Source organism: Arachis ipaensis, chromosome B8 (genome assembly GCF_059453495.1).
Source record: "Arachis ipaensis isolate K30076 ecotype BB chromosome B8, ASM5945349v1, whole genome shotgun sequence".
NCBI classification, from domain to species: Eukaryota; Viridiplantae; Streptophyta; class Magnoliopsida; order Fabales; family Fabaceae; genus Arachis; species Arachis ipaensis.
In genome coordinates this window covers 24,403,379-24,422,270 of record NC_142443.1, presented here as the reverse complement: position 1 = coordinate 24,422,270, position 18,892 = coordinate 24,403,379, and the positions used below count along the sequence as shown (strand labels likewise).

Genomic DNA, 18,892 nt, shown 5'->3' with positions numbered 1-18,892 from the left:
ATATATAAACAAATATATATGAAATTATTAATTTTTTTATCAATGATTATGATACACTTTACTTTCGAAGCTACAATTTCTATATATGATAAAATTATGCAATTATTTTGTAAAAATATATATTGAAAATTAGAGACTATATATATATATATATAATCATTTGTATGATTTTATTATATGATAGATCTAATTATACACATTTTACAAATAAAATAATTATAGTATAAATAAGATAAGTCTTTATTATAATAATTTTTTTTGTTATTTCTTAGAAATAATGAACCTTAATTTTAATTAAAATTCAACGAAAAGCTCTTATTCTAGGAAATCAAATTTCATAAAATGTTTTAAAAAACAAATCAAGAAAAATAAAGTAATATAATGACATAATATCACAAGAATGTCAATCTTCCAAAGTTTTAAACATTCTAAAACAACTATAATTAATAATATTAATGAAATTTAATTTTGAGATGTTATCAAAATTTTCTACCCACGTAGGAATATTTCATCTAAAATGACAATTAATAATATTACTTATATATAAAAAATTAATCATTAATTAATTACTACTTATAAAAATATGTATTTAGTATCTTGTAAATTTTTTATTATATTACTATAAATAAATTTAATTATTAATTATAGAATTTATTTTATTATAATAAATTCAATTATTTATTAATAAATAATTATTTAATTAAAAATATATAAATTATTATATAAATATACATAAATGTATAGTAATTACTTTAGTAATTGAGGTTTAGTTATTCATATATTTTTTATTAAAGAATGAATTTTGAGAGGACTTGGAGTGTTGGAGCATGTAATGAAGCGGGAGGAGGGAGTGTGAGAGAAATTGTTTGTATTCGGCGGTGAATGGGATGCGGTGATTTCTCGAATCAACAAAATCATAACATATTTCGTTTCCACTTTCTCGGACAATTTTCTATTCCCAAATCCAACCATCACCAAAAATAAATAAATATTTAATTCACCATTGAAAAGCTTCATATATATTTGCAGAAAGCCAATTGTTTTGGTATTTTCAGAATTAAAAGATAAATTATTCTTTTTTACATTATTTTATTAAAGATTTATTATATACATTTTTAAAGTTTAATACATTGTGAAAATATATATATATATATATATAATATTATATTAATAAAAATAATTATTTTTTAACAATATGAATAATTAATCAAAAGAATAAATGTGATTGTACGAGTTCTATAACTATTAACATATTAAAATTAACTCATAAAATTATTACATATTTAATCAATTTAACTTACAGTATAATTAATATATGTATTTAATTATATTATGTGTATATTAAAAATTAATTATTTATATAAAATATATATTAAAAATAAAATAAATAATAAATAATAATAATATGACTGTATTAATAAATAAAAATGGTTAAATAAAATGAAAGAAAAAAAAAACCTCTCTTTCTTTTGTTTCTCTTTCTTCCACCTCTCTCACACACACACAGAGAGAGACACAGACAGAGAGAGAGAAAGAGGGGAAGAGAGAGAATAAACGTTGCCCCCCGGACAAAAGCTCAAGTTTCTCCACACACACTAAACACGAACACAGAGAGAAAGAGAGAGAGAGAGAGAGAGAGAGAGAGAAGGAAGCAACATAGGGCTTCGTTCCCCCCCAAAACCCAATCCCTAATTGGATCTCAACAAAACAAAACAAAACAAAGAAACAAACCAATCACTCTTTCTTTTCTCTTTCCTTCTCCAATCCCATCCATGGGAATGCTGCTGCTTCTTCCCGGACAACCATGACCTACGCCGCCGGCCACCACCAAAACGACACCGCCGACCTCTTCTACGAGTCCCTTGACAGGCTACTATCCTCCTCCGAATGCTCTACCTCCACCACCTCCGACACCGAACAAGAACCGCCGCAACACCACCACCACAAGCCCGACGACGGAATTTACAATTATGCCCTCGCACTCAACAACAACTACGACCTCTGGATCTCTCATCCTTCCTCCGTCTCCGAGCGCCGTTCCTCCCTCCTCCGCCACCTCGGTCTCGCCGCTCCCTCGCCCCCGCGCGATAATGGGGACTCTTCCCGCTCCCCGTCGTCGGATCAGTTGACTGGACTGCGTCAGGGCTCCGCCGGAGGGATGCCCCGATCGAGCTCTGACGGTGCCGCGGATCCTCAGAATTCCGTTGGTGATGGTGTTGATGATGATGATGAAAAGCCTTGTGGTTCTTGTTCGCTTTCTCGTTCTTCTTGTCGTTGCTGTCGTTCTTGTTCGTCTTCTTCTTCCATTCTTTCTATTCGTTCGGCCGTACCGGAGGCCGGAAAATATGTAAATAGCCGGAATCGTCGCGGGGGCAGTGTTGGTGGTGGCGGTGGAAATGGCGGGTCCCCCTGGAAGCCTCCTTCGGGGAGGAATGGAAAAAGTGTGGATTTTGGGCAGAACGGGTCCATGGTACCGGAGAATGTCGCCGGTGAGGTGGTTGCCGTGGCGGCAGAGGCAGTGGCTAGTGGGGATTATAATGAGGTCAATGAGGAGGCTTGCACCATAAGGGATCTTGACAATGGGAAAGAGTTTGTGGTGAAAGAGTTTAGAGAAGATGGCATGTGGAACAAGTTCAGGGAGGTCGGCACTGGCCGGCAACTGACAATGGAGGAGTTTGAAATGACGGTCGGTCACTCGCCGATTGTCCAAGAGCTCATGAGGAGGCAGAATGTGGAGGAAAGCCATGGAAAGGACAATGTGGATTCAATTGGCAATGAAGGTGGCAAGGGAAACAATGGTTCCAAGTTGAAGAAGAGAGGGAACTGGTTGAGGGCCTTAAAATCCGCGATGGGGACACATAAGGAGCGGCGAAGCAGCGACGAGAGGGACACCTCTTCGGAGAAGGGGGGGAGGAGGTCAAGCTCCGCCACGGATGACAGCCAGGATAATGCCTCATTCCATGGACCTGAGAGAGTTAAGGTTAGGCAGTATGGGAAGCCATGTAAGGAGGTCACAGCTCTTTACAAGAGCCAGGAGATTCAGGCTCATAATGGATCTATATGGAGTATTAAGTTTAGCTTAGATGGGAAGTATTTAGCAAGTGCCGGCGAGGATTGTGTGATCCATGTGTGGCAGGTTGTGGAGTCTGAGAGGAAGGGGGAGCTGCTGATGGAAAAACATGAGGATGGGAATATGAACATGTTGTTTGTTGTCAATGGATCTTCGCTGGAGCCGAATCTGCTGTCCCCTCTCATGGACAAGTCACCTCTCTTGGACAATCATCATCCAGAGAGGAAGAGGAAGGGGAGGACATCCATTACCCGGAAATCGTTGAGCTTGGATCAATTAGTTATCCCGGATACCGTGTTTGCGCTCACCGAGAAACCCATTTGCTCCTTTCAGGGACATCTTCATGATGTGCTTGACCTCTCTTGGTCCAAATCTCAGGTTAGCTACTAAGACTAATTAATTTTTTATAAGATAGGTGTTATTATATTCCTTTAATTCCAACTTCTTGTTCAATTTTCCTCTGCATACTTGTGATGTTTGTTATTTGCTATTCTATTGGCATCAATTGATCCTTTATTGGATACACTGATTACACTCCTACTCTGTATTGCCCTGTTAACTGAAGAATGCACTTATACTAAACAATAGGAATGAATTTTCTACTTTGTAACCATCTACAGCACAAATATATGGGTACTCACTGTAATATTGGTTTGATTAGGAGGGTTTCGAAGTGGCTGAATAAAGGCATCAAGGGACAGATATGGATTTTAATGCAATAATGGCTATGCTATTTGAGGGTAGAGCTGAGACATTTTTGTTTAGTGTTTTCTGGTTGGTACATGCTGTAAGATATTTGTGCACATGGGACTAAACCATTTCTAGTTTTTGGGTCAAGTATTCTTAGTTTGTAAAATTTAAGTAAGAATTGTAAAGACATGTAGATATAATCCTGTCTGTGAAGAATTGCTGGATCTTTCTTCCTTTCTCCCTATTCCATCCATATCAAGATGATTTTCCAGGATAAACTTCTGATTTAATGGGTCTACAAACTACTTTTCTAAGAATTAGGATGTTAGTCATGGTCTCCCCGGGAATTGAATAAAAGAATATCAGTTTTGAGAGGTTAGCTCACAAAAACTGGATTGCAGTAGGCATTGAGATTTATTTTGTACCTAATGCTTGCTTTGATAGTTGGGGACTGTATAGGTATATCCATTCTTCAAGCAATTACTATACTGCATATTTTATATGGAGTTAGTTGGCTTGGCTGTAATGAAAAGGGATCCAAAATGTCCTGTTAAGAAGACGAAAAGAATGTTGGTAACTTGCTTAGGATGCTTTGTTTTGTAACTCAGGAGTGCTTCTTAGGTGGTTTGTTGATGTCTGTGTCATGAATGAACAAGAGTTTATCTTGTGTTATGATTAACTTCTGGTCAAATCTTCTTTATTCCCTATGTTAACTTTAAGAATGTGTTTGTTAGACTTGTAAAACTAGGAACTATTATTAATAAGGTACAGTGGAGCTGGATTCAGGATCTTGTCTTGTTAATGACTCAAATTTTAAAGCCCATTTTGAACCCAAGGGCTTGAAGATTGAACTGTGTTTATAGTTCACTAAAGTCTAAACTTCTGCCAATTATATACATTAGAGTGACCACGTGATTGTTTCAACAGTTTATATTCCTATTTGAGTTGTAATTTAGCAACACTATTCAGATGTGGATGAGCACATTTTTGGAGTGCCTAAGACTAAGAATCAACTTTAAGAGCAGATAGTATTTTTTTCCCTCTGGGGACTACAATAATGATAGACAGTATTGAAAACTCTTAATATTCTTTTGATAAAGCCTAAATGGAGCTTTTATCTATTTTTTTATGTTGTGATCTTCCATTTATTGTTTGTTGAATGAACCTTCAAATATTTTATGTAAAGCATTGCTGTTTGCTGTTAGGTGCATGTGGTCTTAAATCATTCTTCTAATCCTTTTTCCAATTTTTCTCAGCACTTGCTCTCATCTTCAATGGACAAAACGGTGCGGTTGTGGCATTTGTCTAGCAACTCTTGTTTGAAAGTTTTTTCACACAGTGACTTTGGTGAGTAAATGCAGTTATTAGCTCTTGTTGTTCTTCCTTCATCTGACTAGATGTCATATAGACCACTCCTATCAGCTCTCTATATTCAATTTAATGGCAGATCATTTATGTACCTTTATGTGTCTATATCATAGTAGTCTTCTCCCTCTTCACAATAAAATTTGGATTAGTTCCCAGTGCATCATCATATCCTTACCAAACAAACCCAATTTGCCCTATAATTGTGCCAGACAGGTACAATTTTGTCAGAGTATCTGTCTTTGCTGCATATAGGATTAATTGTACACAAGTTCTCTAATGTGTAATAGGATGGTTAAGTTTATCAGTGAAAGCAATTTTTTTCCTCCGCCAACTTTTTGTTTTCTTTTGCTAATCATACCTTCTGCTTCAATCTGTTTTCTGTCTGGCACAGTAACTTGCATCCAGTTTAATCCTGTTGATGATAATTACTTCATTAGCGGATCCTTGGATGCTAAGGTTCGCATATGGAGCATTCCTGATAGGCAGGTTGTTGATTGGACTGATATGCATGAGATGGTTACTGCTGCTTGTTATACACCCGATGGTCAGGTTGGTCTAAAGATTAATATGCATCCATTCACAACATTTGGAAATTCAACTTTTTTAGTTGCATCTCAATCAAATTTGCTGGTTCCTGCAGAGTGCACTGGTTGGTTCTTACAAGGGCAGTTGCCACTTATATAACACATCAGGTACCATCGCTGAGACTTTATTTTCTAATAATTTTTATAAACTGTGCCTGTCCATGTACTATTTTCCGGTGATTGCGGGGGCATTGATTGTTATATTTTTACTTTTTGTTCAGAAAATAAGTTGCAACAAAAAAGTCAGATCAATCTGCAGAACAAGAAGAAGAAATCACATCTAAAAAAAATTACAGGTTTCCAGGTAAAACTGCTGTGCTCCTATATGAGATATGCTCCTTTTTTCACGTAAAAAATGTTGAACAAAGGAAAAATAAAACCAAAAGGCCAAAAAAGGGTGCCTGATTAGTTTGATATGCTTTTACTTTGTTACAATGCTTATTCAATTATGCTAATCTTTCTAACCGAAGCTCATGAACAGTTTGCCCCAGGAAGTTCATCAGAGGTACTTATCACATCTGCTGATTCACGAATTCGGGTTGTTGATGGTGTTGACCTGGTTCACAAGTTTAAAGGTATTTATTTAACCAACACTAGTTATATATCAATTGAATTTTTTAGAAAGATAATATAACTAGTGAATACACTGTTTGATTAACTACTTTCTTGTGTATAAAATTTATTATGTTAATTCTATGGTAACTATTCTTTTTCATGTATCTTTGTATATGGTTTATTTAGGCAGAAAGACATTGTAAATTTGTTTGAACACACGGAAATACAAATTTTGTTCCTGTTTCCTCTGCAACTTTTGCTCAAATGGGAACAGGTCTTCTGTATATTCATTTTCGAGCTGGCATCATTTCACAGTAAACTGATGCGAGTTTTCTACAGGGTTCCGTAATTCGTCAAGCCAAATTTCAGCCTCTCTGACAGCCAACGGTAAATATATTGTCTCCGCGAGTGAGGATTCCCACGTGTACATATGGAAAAATGAAGCGGATTGTAGGCCTAACAGAAGCAAAGGTGTAACTATCACAGGTGCATACGAACATTTCCACTGTAAAGATGTTTCAGTGGCCATTCCATGGCCAGGTATGGGCGATGCCTGGGACATGCACGATACACTTTCTGGAGAGCAAACTGAGATTGATAACAATGTGGATGAGGCCTTGTCCGCCAATCATCCTCCAACCCCCGTTGAGGAAAACTTTGGCTCCGAGGGTTCACGATCCACATCGGTTTACAGCAATAGTCCGCGCCAGGCAACCATTGCAGGTGCCACAAACAGCTACTTTTTCGATAGAATTTCTGCAACATGGCCGGAGGAAAAACTTGTCGTGGCAGCTACAAAGAATCGAAGCCCTCGTATCAGTGGGGATTACTCAAACACAGGAAGTCAAAACATGTCAGCCTGGGGTATGGTGATTGTAACTGCTGGCCTTCGAGGTGAAATTAGAACTTTCCAAAATTTTGGATTGCCACTTCGGATATAAGAGGTGATAAGAATGCATGCTTTTATCATTTTATGGGCATGGTGGAGTTGAGTTGATGAAATCAGCTCTTGAAGGGAAAACCTGTACAGAGAAATGGGTGATATTTGTAATATTTTAACGGGTTGGGGAGGTTCCAATTCTTTCCTCGTTCATTGTGCTAATAGGGTTGTTATTCCAACCAGGCACAGAGGGGAAAAGGGTTGAAAATTTGTCAAAGAAAAAAAGAATTAAAAAAAAAGAGAAAAAAAAAAGAAGGTACACCAGGAATTTAGAAACCGATGGGTTTGTTTATGTAATCGGGAATTGTAGAGTAACGCCAGCATGGTTAAAGCTTATTGAAATTAGAAATGATGATTCTTTCACAATTCACACAACTTGCCTTGAGTTTTGTCATTGAATTATTAAATAGTCAATACCTTACCTTAATAAGTTTATCGATTTTAATTTTATACCATGGCACCACAATTGTAGCATTACCTGGTCTATAAGTCGAACTAAAGTGGTGATATAGGCTCAAAATCTCAACAATCTAGTTGAGTTCCTTGTTGGGTTATGACTTATGAGTTATGACATGTGAGTGTAAGACTCTTGCAACTTGCATGCAATCTGAAACTTTCTAGTTTCTTCTAATTAAAATAATGAAAGATCTCCATTGACCAAAAAAAAAAAAAACCATTGAATAATTTCTTATCTTTTGAAAAAAAAAAAAAAGTAAAAAAAGCCTGCCAAAAATAGCATGTACTTCACCTCCTATCCAAAACATGTACCTCCACTCTCCTGTCCCTTTCAGCACTGATATTTAGACTAATAATATTATTTGAATATTTAAAATTATATCATTACGAGATACTAAATAAAATTATAAAACCTTATTAAAAAAAAAAGAATTTGAGTATTGTAGACTTGTAGTGCACAACAGGCATCACAATTGGTGGGGTCAGAGACATGGAATGGCTCTGATTACCAACAGTCTCCTAAGTGAATATTATAGTCATGAAAATATCATTGGAAATCTCAAGCCATTTTTTCATTGGTTGGTTAGAAAACACGTGGCAGGATCCCATGCTTCCAATTATCTTATCCACTCATATATATTCATATATATTAGAACAAGCACTTCATCTATGTATAAATTCGTTCGTTCACTTTCAAGTACACAAGCACTTCAACTTAGATTTTCTTGGGTGAGGGGAACATTACTGAAATAACAATAACAACCCCATAAAGAAAAGCATATACTTTTGTTTTCCAAGGTTTCAATGGCTCTGCAAGCTGCTTCTTTGGTTCCTGCTTCTTTCTCAATTCCTAAGGAGGTTGGTATATACTTCAGTTTTCATTCTTGTTATGTAAGTATTTTTCAACTTGAGTGATGATAATTGAATTTGAAAAAAATTGGGAATTGTTTCTTGTGTTTGCAGGGAAAGGGTAGTGTGTCTCTCAGAGACTCCACTTTGTTTGGTCTTTCATTGTCAGATTCTTTCAAAGCTGACTTCAGTTCTTCTGCATTAAGGTGCAAGGTAACTGCAAAATGAGCCTTAATTTTTTCACTTGTGAGCTTTCTATGAAGTTTAATTTTACTGAAATAGTGAAACATTTGACTCTACATGTGTTAATAGTACTTGGTCAAAACAGTAGTTATAGTTCTATTCATTTTTAGCTCTAGGATTGAGAATCCATTAGTTTCTCTGATTTTTTTATTATGTTGAGAATTGTGCTTACTGAAAATGTGTTATGGATATTTATCCTTTTAATAGTTTCAGATTTTAATTGCAAAAATACAATGTGTTATGTAATTCCCTCTAACTTATATAATTTACCACTCCTTAAAAGAGGGAATTCCAACAAAGCATTGGTGTTGTGAGGGCTGAGACAGCGGCGACTGCTACTCCGGCGGTTAGCAAGTCTGCTCCAGAAGGCAAGAAGACATTGAGGAAGGGCAATGTTGTGGTCACCGGAGCATCTTCTGGACTGGGACTCGCCACTGCCAAGGCTTTGGCCGAGACCGGAAAGTGGCATGTAATAATGGCCTGCAGGGATTTCCTAAAAGCTGCAAGGGCCGCAAAATCAGCTGGCATGTCTAAGGAGAACTACAGCATCATGCACTTGGATCTTGCCTCGCTCGACAGCGTTCGCCAATTTGTAGATAACTTACGGCGATCCGAAATGCCGCTGGATGTGCTGGTTTGCAATGCTGCTGTTTACTTGCCAACTGCCAAGGAGCCTAGATTCACTGCTGAAGGCTTTGAATTAAGTGTTGGGACAAATCATCTCGGCCATTTTCTACTAGCTCGCTTATTGATGGATGACTTGACCAAATCTGATTACCCCTCGAAGCGCTTGATCATTGTAGGCTCAATCACAGGTATAGTTCATTACTAAATTTCTTGTTGTAATAAACAACCAATTTAGTGTTTGAAAGATTGAAACATTAACAATTTAGTTTCAACAAAAACAGAATTGAGATGATACACTTTTCAAGTATTGCAGGCTTGTTTAGGGACTAAATTTTCGGTTACTCAATCTTTCATGGATGAATTGGTGGTCTACTTTCCTTATCGGCAAAATTTTCGATACATTTTTGTGCTGATTGTGGAGTTTAAACAGGGAACACAAACACACTAGCTGGAAATGTACCTCCCAAGGCTAACCTCGGTGACTTGAGGGGACTTGCTGGTGGCTTGAACGGACTAAACAGCTCGGCCATGATAGATGGTGGAGACTTCGATGGGGCCAAGGCATACAAGGACAGCAAAGTATGCAACATGCTAACAATGCAAGAGTTCCACCGAAGATACCATGAGGAAACCGGAATCACATTCGCTTCCCTGTACCCCGGTTGCATTGCTACAACAGGCTTGTTCAGAGAGCACATTCCATTGTTCAGAACTCTGTTCCCTCCATTCCAAAAGTACATAACCAAAGGCTATGTCTCAGAAGATGAAGCTGGGAAGAGACTTGCTCAGGTAAATAGCAAAAGCACTTCATAAAGATAACAATAAAATGGGGTCGACAATATGATCAAACTATTTGCAAATGCAAATAATATCGCGACGGAAATTATATTAACATACAAATCATTACAATCTAGATATGATAATGCATTATTTTCTGATGTATAGAACTGTATATATGGCTTGCAATGCAGGTTGTAAGTGATCCAAGCCTAACAAAATCAGGTGTATATTGGAGCTGGAACAAGGCCTCAGCTTCATTTGAGAACCAGTTATCTCAGGAAGCAAGTGATATTGAGAAGGCACGCAAGGTTTGGGAGATCAGTGAGAAACTCGTTGGTTTGGCCTAAGTGGTGGACCCTCCACCATCCTTAGTTGATTAACAAATCTTGTCTTGGAGTAAAATTGATGTTTCCACAAGAGTGAAGATCCCATGATGGATGATGAGTTCCTTAGTAAGGAACCTTTTTCGTTTTGGCTTTTCATGTAGGAGTCAATAACTTTTGTGAATTAAGATTTTGTCAACAAAACATCAAAGTGCGGGGGGGTGTTAACTGCATATCTTGGACATGCTTCTGAAGTTTATCTTAAAACATTTGTAGTAATATCAACTTAAGGGGAAATCAATATAGCCTTAGAGCCTAAATCATGTATTTATGTGTTTGGGTGGGTATAAGATAGTGGTGAGTTTAATACATTTTAATATATCAGCTTAATTCCCTCTCCATTTTAAGATAAATATCTCTTTAGACAATTAGACAAATTTCATGAAATGGAAGAAACAAATCACAAGACATAATGCACTAACAAACATCATGAGAAGCTACATGAAGTGCACTTAGTATCATAATACTGGAGTTTCCATTTTACTTTCTCTCATATTTACAAAAATATCTTTAGGCTACATCATTATTCATCATCAACATCAAAAGCACTTCATTTATTTACAGTAAACAAAAGCATCTTCTCTTTTATGTAATGACTCAAAAGTTCTGGAAACATCTAAAATACAACTAATTGGAGTGTTGGACTTAGTATATGATGCTGAGTTAACTCTCTAATGTGTATGAAGTATGAACTACTACTACTCATAGTTCAGATACATAACACTGAATTAACTTGGTGCATGATAAAACAAGTTTTTATCTGTACATCATAGCATTTTCCCTCAAAGTTCATAACCTGGGAACTTTGCAGCTTTTGGATCATTCATGTCTAGGAATGTGCATGCCATTCCTCCAAGACCTTCAAACAACGAATAAGGTCGATCTCCACCATGCATCTTCCCTTCTGAGGTCAATCTTTCTGCTCTATCAAGAAGAAAGCAAGCAAATGCTTTGGCCATGTATAAGTACTCCGCATTCCCTGTCAATCTATAGAGGGAAAGAAAGACATAGGCATTCCCGCTGATGCCGTGACAGATGCCGACTCGCTTGAGAAGTCCCCTCTTCCATACTACTTCCCCTGCCTCTGTAGCTGCTTGCAAGAATTCCTTATCCCCATAAACCTAATAATGATAATGGATTTATGGTAAAAAGTCTAGTCATGAGATCTCAATGTTTGAATTAAGACTAGTACCAAGAATTATTGTAAAAAATCCGATGCATTAAATAAACAAATGCTTTTATAGAACAATGCAGAACTTGACTTCAAAATTCAACTTCTACTCAAAATGAATCCTTTAAAATTGAATACATTGACATTATTTAGTAACTGAATAGCCTACTTTCCAAGTGATGAAACAACGACCCCAACATCCACCATTTGTCAATTTTTTTTTACTATGTTTAGTAAGTGTCTCATGATAGAAATACAAAGACATAGACAAGACAAAAAATTTATCATTGTTTCTATCTCCATTGTCCCCTCACCCCTTTTCTTTCTTTCTTTCTTTCTTTCTTTCTTTTTTCTGGACAGAAAATTAAGCAAATTTCATCCTATCACATAGACATTTACATGTTTCTATATTTATCTCCTTGCATCCTATCGTTTTGCATCAAAATTTTGGAAAACGAAGAAGATTACCTCAGCTGCCTTTACAAGAGTAAGAGTGACTCCGGGAGCACCATGACACCAATGCACTAGCCGGTCATTTTCACTTCCTTCACTTGAAGGATAATTGCCACTAGGGAAACGATTCTTGATCATGTAGTGTAGCGTACCCTTGACATCTTCCACCTCATCTGGCTTAAGTTCCATGTCCATCAAAACATTCATAATTCCCGCAAGCCCATGGGCAGCACCCCAGTATTTTTTCCCATGCCATTCATACATCAAAGGACATCTTCCCTTGTGACCCATTTGTCTACCAGCTGTCATAACTTCATCGACAACCGGTCTCTATAAAAGTTAAAACCACATGTCGATGACAAGTTCACATGATTTCGGCAATATCAAGGCTCATGAAGCATATAACTTACCATTTGCATAGTAGGTATTGTGTCTTTACCAATATGCCTGTTTAAGAATGAGCAAGCCCATAAGTAACCTGCTCGTCCATACAACAGTTCATGCGGCGAATCACGAGGTATCCTGATCTGTTTTCAAATCAAGGGCACAAATCCAGGAAGCAGTTAAACACACGCATTTCATCTATAAATTGGAATATTTACAAGGATCAAAACTCAAAAATATATAGAGACCATAATAAAATACCTTTTTGAATTGTCTTAGGTAATAGTTAAGCATTTTTTCATCACCAGCATGCTTAGCTATGACAGCACCAAGAGCACAAACACCAGCACGGCCACAGATGAATGTCACACGGCTGCAACCAATACATTAGCATATTAAACTAAAATCATCCTATTTCCACATATGATATTGGGTAGTAAATAAAACTGAATTTAGTTTAGGATTTTCCAAACAAAAGTTCAAAACCTTGTTCTCGTAGTTCCATCTACAATTGTAAAGAGCAAGCTTTAGCAATTAACAGCATATAATTGAACATATTTTGAACCAACCCTTCAAATAAAAAATAAATTCAGCACCAGTCCCAGACTCCCAGTATTACCTAGAATCTTCTGAAGCAGAATCACAAGCCTTAACAATATCAGAGCATAAGCTAAGATCAATGCCATTCTTGGTGACTTGATAAGCCCTGAAAACCAAGAATGCTGTCCCAAGAGCCCCAGTGTAAAGGGTATAGTCCCTTGCATGCCTCTCACTTGAACCCCATGTCTCCTTTACAACCTGAACACATTCAAAGAGAAACAAATTCACAAACAGTTGGTGAGCAAAATGCAAAAAACGGTAAAGTTGCCAACTTTGATGCTACCCAACATCATAAAAAAGAGAATTGGAACCAAATTTACAAAAATTAGAGAGAAATGAAAGATGGGGTATTGATAAAAATATGAGTGTACCGATTGCTTGAGTTGGAGAGCTGAAGCTTGAAGTTTGGCGATGAGAGTTTGGAAAGGAAGAGAGAGGAGGGTGGTGAGTGAGTCGGTGGCAGATTCTTGAAGTGTGGTCTCTGCCGCCTCTGCCACAAAGCGTGGCATTTCGTTCGGAAAGAAGCGATCCGCCATGTTGCTCTCTGCACTGCAGAGTACGGAGTACGGTTGAGAGTTGGAAAGTACTCCAAGTAGAACAGCATAACACTAAAACATGCTGTGTTCCTTGTTTTTTTCTTTATCTTAAAAATTAGAACTATTGAACTTGAACATGCTGGACCTGCTTTCTACGAGTTAATATATATGGATGTTTTTTTTGTTAATAATCAGAATGTTTCTTTTTCATACTAAATGGATGTTCTTTTATATATTTTTTGAATTTTTTTGTATTGCAAATGTGAATGTCTCTATTTCTTTAAGAATTTCATAATTTTTTTAAAATTTTATAGATATTAAATTATTTTTACTAAAATATAACTGGTGTTACGGATCCGACCCACGGATCCCGCATACCCGGTTATCCAGTGACAACCCGTTTCGACCCGAAGGCCCAAAACCGGCCCTTCACGGCTCCTAACCAACTTCCGAATTCAAATATCTCTCTTATCCTAATCAAACAAGATAAGATAAGATAACGGCCATCACCTATAAAAGGAGGACCCAAGTCCCCTCAGGTATCATTCATTCCACACACCTCATACCTCCCAGACCCATTCTGACTTGAGCGTCGGAGTGTCTTTGCAGGTACCGCCCCCCATCGCTCCAGTCAAGCAACCCGGCTCCAGCCTTGCCCGCGGGTTCCCGATCCACCCTTCAAATCCGTACCAGAGACATCTCGTACATTGGCGCCGTCTGTGGGGACCCTGCGCCAGCTGGGCCCGATGGGGGACGTCCTAGAGGAAACCCCCTCAAGCCAGGATGACTCTCAACCGATTAACCCAACCCCCGAGCACCGTGAAGTCACAAACCAAGCGAGAATAGCGAGTACTATCCAAAACGCGAACGATCACGACGTCACGGACCGACGACATCCTGAGAAAGCCAGCGACAAAGCAGCGCAGATCATCCAGGATCTCTGCCTCCGGGTTCAGGAACTCGAAGGCAAGATAACCAATAAAGGAAAACACAACAACGAACACGGAAGCCATGCAACCTCCAGATCAAGATCTCGCCGCGGTAGGTCGCCAACCCGACGGCACGACAGAAGAGACGGTCGCAGCTCCTCACGCGACCACAGACACGAGAAATCGCCAGAACGGCGATACAACAAGAAACATAACCGCAGCGCTTCTCGAGATCTGAGTTACCAACACTACTCAGACGAAGATCGGAGGGACCGAAACACCAAACGCACGAGAAACGACCATATAATAATGGGAGCTACACCCTTCACAGAAAGAATCCTAAGAGCAAAACTCCCCAAAGGCTTCGACAAACCTACCGATATGAAATACGATGGAACTAAGGATCCCCAAGAACACCTAACGGCTTTTGAGGCCAGAATGAACCTAGAAGGAGCGGCCGATGCGGTCCGATGCAGAGCCTTCCCGGTAACCCTCGCCGGGCCAGCGATCAAATGGTTCAACGCCCTCCCAAACGGGTCCATAGCCAGCTTTCACGATATTACACGAAAGTTCATGGCCCAGTTCACCACTAGGATCACTAAAGCCAAACACCCCATCAGCTTACTAGGGGTCACACAAAAACAAGAAGAATCCACAAGAAAATACCTCGACCGCTTCAACGACGAATGCCTAACGGTCGACGAACTCACGGATTCCGTCGCAAGCCTTTGCCTGACCAATGGGCTAATGAACGAAGATTTTCGCAAACACCTCACCACCAGACCGGTATGGACCATGCACGAGATCCAGAACGTCGCCAAAGACTACATCAACGACGAAGAAGTCAGCCAGGTCGTCGCCGCCAACAAGCGGCAGCACGGCAACACCCAGCGCGGCAATTTGGCTTCTCACCAAAACCCAACACCCAAAGAGAATCAACGGGACCACCCCAGGCCGACTAGCCGACCACCGAGAATAGGCAAATTCTCTAATTACACGCCCCTGACAGCACCAATTGCCGAGATATACCACCAAATAGCAGATCGAGGCATCATTCCGAAAGCCCGACAACTCAAAGAAAGGACAGGAGGCAACAAAACCCTCTACTGCGAATACCACCGAGGTTACGGTCACAAAACACAAGATTGTTTCGACCTTAAAGACGCCCTTGAACAAGCCATACGAGACGGCAAACTCCCAAAATTTGCCAAAATCATCAGAGAACCGAGACGCACGGAGAGAGACAGGTCATCGGAGAGAGAAGGACGTAACCCGAGAACCCAAAAGCAACCCCCCAGGAAAAGCCCAGAGGAAGACCCGACCATCATAGTAAACGTCATCACAGGCAAGGACGTATCAAGCAAGTCAAAACTAACAATGAAGAAGGACCTCAAGGTAATGGCTGTAAGGAACCAAGCCCCAATCTCCGGGACCGACAATACGATAACGTTCTTACCAGAGGACTGCCAACACGGCACCTCAGCTGAGGATGCCCCCTTCGTCATCTCGGCTAGAATCGGAACATGACTCGTACGAAGGATACTGGTAGACACCGGGGCAGACTCAAACATCCTTTTTCGAGGAGCCTTCGATAAACTCGAACTCCACAACGACAACCTCCAAACACACCGCCACGGCGTCACGGGACTCGGAGATAACTTCCTCAAACCAGATGGCTCAATCACACTTCCCATCACCATAGGAACGAGCAGCCAGAAGAAGACAATCCTATCTGAATTCGTAGTCCTAAAAGACTCCACAGCCTATAACGTGATCCTCGGAAGGAAAACAATCAATGACTTCTCCGCAGTCATCTTTACCAAATACCTCCTTATGAAATTCAGAACCGACGACGGCTCCGTCGGCACAATCCACGGGGACCGAGAAGTCGCAGCCGAATGCGACAACACCAGCCTAGCCCTAAGAAAGAAATCCCGAGATGCGGCCGGAGTATTCCTAGTCGATCTGGACGCCCGACAAGACGGCCAACCCAGGCCAGAGCCAGAAGGGGATATGGAAAAACTACAAATAGGGCCAACCAAGGATGAATACACCTTCATTAATAGGAACCTCCCATATGACCTCAAAGAGGAGCTCTCTCAACTCCTGAAACAAAATAGAGACCTATTTGCATTCACACCAGCCGACATGCCGGGAATAAACCCCGACCTAATGTCTCACCGTCTAGCCGTGGACCCCAAAGCTAAACCAGTAGCACAAAGGAGAAGAAAAATGTCGCCAGACCGAGCCACCGAAGTCAAAAAACAAGTTAAAGCCCTACTTGAGGCCAACTTCATCCGGGAACTCCCCTACACAACCTGGCTAGCCAACGTCGTACTAGTGAAAAAATCTAACGGGAAATGACGAATGTGCGTCGACTACACGGACCTCAACAAAGCTTGTCCGAAGGACGCCTTCCCCCTACCAAACATCGACGGATTGGTAGACGCTGCATCCGGTCACCGATACCTCAGCTTCATGGATGCATATTCCGGATACAACCAGATTCCGATGTACCGACCAGACGAAGAGAAAACAGCTTTCATCACCCCAGACGGGACGTACTGCTACACAGTAATGCTCTTCGGTTTGAAAAATGCTGGAGCAACCTATCAAAGACTGGTCAACAAGATATTTCGAGACCTGTCCGGTAACAAATTAGAAGTCTACATAGACGACATGCTCGCCAAGACCGAATCCGGCGAACAACTAACCGACGACCTCAAGGTCATAATGAATACCCTACGAAAGCACCAAATGCGACTCAACCCGACAAAATGTGCCTTCGGAATGGAGGCAGGGAAGTTCCTCGGCTTCATGATCACGCAACGCGGAGTTGAAGCAAACCCAGAAAAATGTCACGCCGTCCTCGAGATGACGAGCCCCATAAACCTTAAAGACATCCAAAAGCTTACCGGCCGACTGACGGCATTATCGCGCTTTCTCAGGGCTTCGGCCCAAAAAGCGACCCCTTTCTTCAAACTAATGAAAAAAGGAGCCCCTTTCAAATGGGAGACGGAATGTGAAGAAGCATTCCAACACTTCAAGAGGGTCCTAGCGGAACCACCAATCCTCGCCAAACCCCAAACAGGGGAGACACTTTACTTATACCTCTCCATAATGGAAGAAGCACTCGCAGCGGCACTCGTCCGTGAAAACGATAAAAAGGAACAAAAACCCGTATACTTCATAAGCAAAGTTCTACAAGATGCGGAAGCTCGCTACTCACGCTTAGAAAAGCTAGCTTTCACACTCCTTACAGCCTCCCGACGCCTACGACAATACTTCCAAGCTCATCCCGTGACGGTTCGAACCGACCAGACGGTCAAACAGGTGTTGCAGAAACCCGACCTAGCGGGAAGAATGCTAGCGTGGTCCATCGAACTATCTCAATTCCAGATCAAATTCGAACCCCGAAATGCGATCAAAGCACAAGCTATGGCCGACTTCATTGCCGAGATGACCCCGGGAAAGCTCACCCCCGAATCATGGAAACTACACGTCGACGGCTCATCAAACTCCACCTACGGAGGCGCCGGAGTCATACTCGAAAATCAAAATGGAATCACGATCGAACAGTCGGTACGATATGAATTTCCAGTATCAAACAACCAAGCAGAATACGAGGCCCTCTTGGCGGGCCTATCCTTAGCACGGGAAGTCGGAGCAAAGGTCCTAGAAGTAAATACCGATTCACAGGTAGTCAGTTCCCAAATTAACGGAGACTACCAGACACGAGATCCCCTACTCCAACAATACCTCGCCAAGGTAAACAAACTAAGAGAAGGATTCGAACACGTCACCATACAGCACGTCCCTAGGGAACGAAATGCCAGAGCTGACCTACTCTCCAAGCTAGCTAGTACCAAACCCGGACACAGTAACAAATCGTTAATCCAGGAAGTCGTTAAGATACCCTCCGTGTCAACAACGACCAACGCTCACCTGACAATCTTAAACCAGGGATCTTGGACCTACCCGATCCTGCAATACCTCCTCGATGGAACACTGCCACCAGACCCCAAAGAGGAAAAATGAATAAAAAGGGAAGCCGCCAACTATACCATTGTCGCAGGACAGCTATACAAACGCGGATTCTCGCAACCCCTGCTCAAATGCATCGAACCCGAGAACACGGAGTACATACTCCGTGAAATCCACGAAGGCTGCTGCGGTCACCACGTCGGAGGCAAGACTTTAGCCCAAAAAGTCATCAGAGCAGGCTACTTCTAGCCCACGGTTATTGATGAGCGGATAATTTATACGCTTTTTGA

At 40.4% G+C, this 18,892-nt stretch overlaps 3 protein-coding genes across 3 annotated transcripts; 2 read left to right on the top strand and 1 right to left on the bottom strand.

The window, feature by feature from the left end:
• The first annotated feature begins 1,471 nt into the window (after window positions 1-1,471).
• Window positions 1,472-7,585, top strand: LOC107613389 (2-deoxy-glucose resistant protein 2). Its single transcript, XM_016315353.3, has 7 exons — window positions 1,472-3,448; window positions 5,017-5,107; window positions 5,520-5,677; window positions 5,769-5,820; window positions 5,934-6,016; window positions 6,194-6,287; window positions 6,607-7,585. The coding sequence occupies exons 1-7, from the start codon at window positions 1,805-1,807 to the stop codon at window positions 7,206-7,208; spliced, it is 2,724 nt and encodes a 907-aa protein (XP_016170839.1). The 5' UTR covers window positions 1,472-1,804; the 3' UTR covers window positions 7,209-7,585.
• A 738-nt stretch (window positions 7,586-8,323) lies between these two features.
• LOC107613015 (protochlorophyllide reductase, chloroplastic) lies at window positions 8,324-10,886 on the top strand. The gene is made up of 5 exons (XM_016314831.3): window positions 8,324-8,521; window positions 8,627-8,725; window positions 9,039-9,570; window positions 9,813-10,171; window positions 10,354-10,886. The coding sequence occupies exons 1-5, from the start codon at window positions 8,468-8,470 to the stop codon at window positions 10,507-10,509; spliced, it is 1,200 nt and encodes a 399-aa protein (XP_016170317.1). The 5' UTR covers window positions 8,324-8,467; the 3' UTR covers window positions 10,510-10,886.
• A 115-nt stretch (window positions 10,887-11,001) lies between these two features.
• On the bottom strand, window positions 11,002-13,815 carry LOC107613013 (lanC-like protein GCR2). Its single transcript, XM_016314830.3, has 6 exons — window positions 13,525-13,815; window positions 13,173-13,351; window positions 12,815-12,926; window positions 12,580-12,696; window positions 12,185-12,499; window positions 11,002-11,666 (listed from the first exon to the last, which is right to left on the bottom strand). Exons 1-6 carry the CDS (start codon window positions 13,687-13,689, stop codon window positions 11,328-11,330), a joined length of 1,227 nt encoding a protein of 408 aa, XP_016170316.1. The 5' UTR covers window positions 13,690-13,815; the 3' UTR covers window positions 11,002-11,327.
• Between the last annotated feature and the right edge of the window lie 5,077 nt (window positions 13,816-18,892).